Source organism: Sinocyclocheilus anshuiensis, unplaced genomic scaffold (genome assembly GCF_001515605.1).
Source record: "Sinocyclocheilus anshuiensis isolate Anshui unplaced genomic scaffold, SAMN03320099.WGS_v1.1 scaffold218, whole genome shotgun sequence".
Lineage (NCBI taxonomy): Eukaryota > Metazoa > Chordata > Actinopteri > Cypriniformes > Cyprinidae > Sinocyclocheilus > Sinocyclocheilus anshuiensis.
In genome coordinates this window covers 229,617-234,899 of record NW_015547665.1, presented here as the reverse complement: position 1 = coordinate 234,899, position 5,283 = coordinate 229,617, and the positions used below count along the sequence as shown (strand labels likewise).

At 35.5% G+C, this 5,283-nt stretch overlaps 1 protein-coding gene across 2 annotated transcripts in view; it reads right to left on the bottom strand.

Annotated features, from left to right (window-relative positions):
- Positions 1 to 630: 630 nt before the first annotated feature.
- The window catches only part of LOC107702520 (MICAL-like protein 2), a 16,423-nt gene continuing 11,770 nt past the window's right edge, over positions 631 to 5,283 (bottom strand). Inside the window, exons 13-17 of one of the 2 annotated variants that reach the window (XM_016504861.1) lie at positions 4,109 to 4,211; positions 3,932 to 4,005; positions 3,550 to 3,664; positions 2,914 to 2,974; positions 631 to 1,731 (exon numbers count right to left, since the gene is read on the bottom strand). In XM_016504861.1, the coding sequence (XP_016360347.1) occupies positions 1,594 to 1,731; positions 2,914 to 2,974; positions 3,550 to 3,664; positions 3,932 to 4,005; positions 4,109 to 4,211 (491 nt within the window). In that variant the 3' untranslated portion in view covers positions 631 to 1,593. The remainder of the gene's footprint in view (positions 1,732 to 2,913; positions 2,975 to 3,549; positions 3,665 to 3,931; positions 4,006 to 4,108; positions 4,212 to 5,283) is intronic. The other variant, XM_016504862.1, reaches the window with a different exon arrangement.

The window sequence follows — 5,283 nt, the reverse complement described above, 5'->3', positions numbered from 1 at the left end:
AAACGAGGCATTTGTTGCATCCAGTGGGGACATAATTATAATGACCTATACTGTCTTTTTACGCGTTGCATGGCGTGATCATTTGTGATCGGAGAAATGACAAACAACAAGCACTACTCAAAACTCGCGCTTGAATCGTCAGTGGCAAATTCTTTATATATTCTTTGGATTTGAGACTTTAGTCTTTGCAACTTTACAGATCTTCTTTATGCACCAAGAGCTTGTAACACTTCAAAGAGAAAGGAAAAATTGAAATCGCATCATATGACCCCTTTAAGAGACTTATTTCAAAAACAGTTTGAAAAATCTTAGTGTAGTAAATAAAAACTGATATATTACATATTTTATATGTATAAAACAATATTACAATTAAAATGCATTTTACCATTATATGAAAATGATGAAAGATGGTATTTCACTTATTTAGAAATAACAGAGGCTCAGATTTGGGGTCTTGGTGAAAAATAACTGAATACACCTAAAAGGTCTTTTTTTTTTGCATTAATTACACAGTAATTTGTAGTGCTTACACAACAATTCTGGTGAAACAAAAGTATGCAAACAAATCTGTGCTTTGCTAATGGAAGGGAAAAAGCAACAACAAAGTACTTCAGCAGAGAAAGGGTGTAATCATATTTAATAACTGCAGATGGACTAAAAAGAAAAGGCATTCATGTTGACTATTAAAATTTATTGTACACAGTATAAAGTTTTGAAATTAAATGCTGGGTACTAGGTAAAAAAATAGAGACCTTTTAGCTTAAATTAAAAACAGTTAGGCAACCACTGTGGTGCAAATAGTTAAACAGTTACACTCACTTAAGGCCTTTGATCAAATACAGTGAAAAGAGAGAGCAAGAACATTTGAGAAAAAAAAAAAAGTGCAGATCATATGAAGGCAATTAATTTTTATGGGGAAAAAAACAGGAAAAATAAAAATCAATATAAAGCTACCTGGGCAGTGGTTAAAAGCATGATCCTAGTGATCAGTGAAACAACACAGGCTTTTAAATGAAGAATCCTAAATAATTTCTTTGAAAAGACCATATTAAATCAGTTCTCTCACAGGTTGTTGAGATGGCATACGGTCCTATGGCTGAAATCAGTCACTGTCTGCCCCCTGCTGCTGAGATACTAGAAGTGTGCCAGGATAATACAGCATTAAAATGATTGATATAGAAAAGTTTTCAGCAAGAATGAGTGATATTCTCAATTAAAAATACTTAGTAAAAAGTCAAGTGTCAGAGAGTGAATACAGTTTAGGTCGGACCTTAACCCATGTCCATTTTCAGCTTTGATCCAATATGAATCAATATGACTTTAAGACTTTTCTCTCAACACTGTCCAATTCCCTAATTAAACACTGACTGAGAGATACAATTAACATTATACAAAGAATTCAAGTGCAAAACATTTGCTAACAAATGCATAAATCACACCCACAAAGACAGGAGATGGGGAGACAGATGAAAAATGTGCAAAAATATGAGTGTGAAAATACATGATGTGATATCATAAAAAATACCATTTGTAGAAGGCTGTGTAACTACAATTTAGATTTAGTGATCTGACCTCAAACTGCAGCAGAAACATTCAGTCTGGGACAAAACACACACACACACACACACACACACACACTCCATGAGGATCAGTCTTCTGCGGGCGCCCGTTTACTTTTAAAACTAAACCACCGGGATATGGATTTTCTCCTGCCTTTTTCTTTCTTCTTATCTGCAAATGGTAGAGCATAACACATTCTTAACTGCAGGGTACATATAGTTAATTTCAAGAGAAACCAAGAGGTAATTTACTAATGGTGACCACAGAACATCAGAGTAAACGCTCCCAGGGCTTTCTGGCAGTTTTTATGTCATGAATTGCAAATGGTTATGACTTTTGCCCACATTTATGCATTGGTTTATTTGGGTTGGTAAATTATACATTTTATTATAACTCATTTTAGCACTGAAAAAGCAGGCAGATCATTAGCCAAGGCTAGATATCTATGGTTTCCATTAGTGATCATTAAATCAAAATGGGTTGCAATACTGTTCCTGTTTGGCCTTTCAAATCGTGGAATATATAAACATGTATGGAGCAATTACTCCCAAGATTCATAGCACTTTGAGTCAGTTGGCGGACAGTTGCACAGGTGTCAGTTATTCCAAAAAGAAAAATTGTTTCAGCATCAGAGATAGATGTAAAAAAAAACAACAACCTGACTTGCCGAACCTCGGAACTGCTTGGTTGAAAGTGCAAACAATATTGTGCAATTATTGCAAGTTTTTATTAGAAAACTTTCAGAGCTTTCTGTATTTAGCACTTTAGATGCCAGTGCCTTAATTAAAATGTTGCCCTTGAGTAAAAATCTCATGTGCAATCAGCTTTACAATTATAAACCAAATATACCAGTTTATATTATTATCTTGACTAGAAACAGACTCTAAACCTTAACAATGATAATCCTCTGTGCCATCAGTGAACAAATGGTGACAATAAACAACTGTCTCTCTGTTGCCAGCCTCTTATTATTTACAAACAGGAAGGGATGTTCATTTTGAATCATCCAACAGACATCCAATAGACCATAATAAATAGAGTTGGCTGCAAATGTCTGCCTCTTTAAAATCAGAGACAGCTGGTGCACAGTAATCGGTTTCTAGCTAGGGAAATGTAATTTGTTGTAAAATAAGAAACTGTCATATCTTTGAAAAACCTCTTTTACAAGAATTGCGGTGGAAATTTGTGGCAATTCATGTGAAATTCATTAAAATATGATTCATTTTTAAAGGTTAAATATTTCTTTTGCACAGTTTTCTCAGCCTTTTTCAAAAGCTTATGGGGAAAATTATGCAAAACAGTTTTATTCTCAGGTTTTGATGCTATTTAAACAGACATAATCATAATACATATGTAATCATACTTACCAAGATTCTGCATCATCTTATTCAGCTCCTCATCCTCCTCTTCCTCCCTGTAAATGAATGAACAAAAAGAATTAAACAATACAGATATATAAAAATAAAATACAGAATACTCAGTTTAATCAATGTTCCAATTTAATCAATGTAGCATACTAAATACATAAAAAAAAAGAAATAAAATAAATGCCCCATTTACTTTAATGAATGTACCTAGTCATAATGTGCATTTTATAATAAATAAATATATATTACTTTAATGAATGTACCTGCTCATACTGTGCATATTACTACAAAGCTTATAAAGTTTATATTATCTTTCAACTCTTCTGCTGATGTAACCAAGGATGTTTAGGCAAGGATGATAGGATATGATATGTTTTGCTAGAAGTTTGATTGCATCATATAATAATTGCTGTTAATAGTGTTCATCGTCTGTTTGATTACATCTTTAATTGATTTTCCGTACATTTCTGCCATATGTACATTAACTGACAGTCACCACTGATAAGCTACTACTAAATATATTGTAGAAACGTAATTTTCTGTAATGTTGCTTTGCAACAATTTGTATCGTGAAAAGCGCTATACAAATAAACTTGAATTGAATTGAATATGTGTTGCACACCTCAGTCTGTCTTCATCCAGCCCCTCCACAATGGCATTCCGATCATTCACAATCCCCACAAGTTTGGCCATCAGCTCTTCCTCTCGTTTACGATCCCAAGATGTCTTCAGATGCTCTACAAGATAGAAACAGCATTTTATAGCTAGATTAGACTCTTACACAAAAGTGAAATGAAGCATTTAAGCTTTTAAACAGAAGTAGATATCTGGAATAAACCAAATCATGTAATCTGTTAGTTGTTTGCGTTTACAACAGTCTACACAAAGCTTCATTATCATCCACTGATACAGTTAGCCCAAAAAGTATGAATGTCATTGCACAACATGAACAAAATATGAAACCAAGTGGCATCTGCAAACAAATGATGCTTGACTTTTTCAACCTGGTTTGTCCAGCAGCTTCCTGAGTTCGGCCTCAACACTGGGCTGCTCTTCCTCTAGATCTTGTGTCTTGGCACTATCATAACACAATCACAGATAACAAAACAGTTTAATGCACATTTAGACATATAGAAGATATTCACTATCAGCATTCCAGTAATTCAGCAGTTTACACATACATGTACACAAGCTCGGATTCGCGTCTCAGGTAGACCTGTTTGTTTCTGATGAGGGTAAACCAGTCCACCATTAAGTCATTAATTAATGTGTCCTCTTCTCCTTCTGAATAAAAAAACAAGAAATGCAAGATTCCTTTAAACATAATTGCATTAGTTAGGCTAACAAATAAAGTTAAGAGTTGAAAATCTACATCTCTAATATTTGTCTCCATCTGCTGGAGCAACAGAGGACGACATCTAGTCTAGGAATACTTGCATTTTACTATGCATGTTTAAATAATGCTTAAACCACTAATACAGTCTTCTAAAACAAACAAACTCTAATTCTGAATTCATTAGTGTACAGTTATAATAAGTTAGGAATAATTAACGACGGGCCGTTGAATTATTTGCAAAATAATGCACACCCGAGGTGGTGATGCGGCCACGACGCGAAGCGGAGTTCAATAATTCAACGGCCTGAGTCAATTATTCCGCTTATACTACGGTTACCACACCTAAAGACATCGATCAGATGATATATTTAAAGGGATTCGTCCGGTTTTTGTACTTAAATCGCTATTGCGAGTAGGATTATTTCTTCCGCATCTCATCCAACACCTCTTTTGCTAGTTCCAAAACGTAATTTTAAAGCTGGTAATGGAGGCTTGAGCCAGTGATAGCATTCTAATGCAGTTATTAGAAAGAGAGCGAGAGAGACAGAGACACACAACAGAGAAAGAGAGAGAGAGAGAGAGAGAGAGAGAGAGAGAGAGCTTGTGTGAATTAGGCTGTTACCTCGGTGCGTCCCTCAACAGTGTTCTGCAGCAGCGTCTCTAAACAGCGCTGTTATTACCTCGCTAGGTGAGAAATGTCATGTGTAGCCTTTAAGTTGCTACACTATATAGGCTAACTGATAAAATCGTCAGGGCAGCGCTGACAACACCTTTTTGTGCAAACTGCGTGACCGTAGTGTGCGTGTGCGAGCACGTGTGATTGCAGTAATTCCTGTGTGCTTAGTGTATAGGTACTGTATGCTAATTTTCGTTATTACAGTTAACTATGCGAAGTGATACAGAACTGTAATGCGGTCAAGAGAGCTGCCTGGAACTACGTTCGCCGTCCGTTTCCCTGAAAATAATTGCACACCTCAGAACGTTCGTCAGCCAATCAGATTCAAGCATTCAACGGCCCCG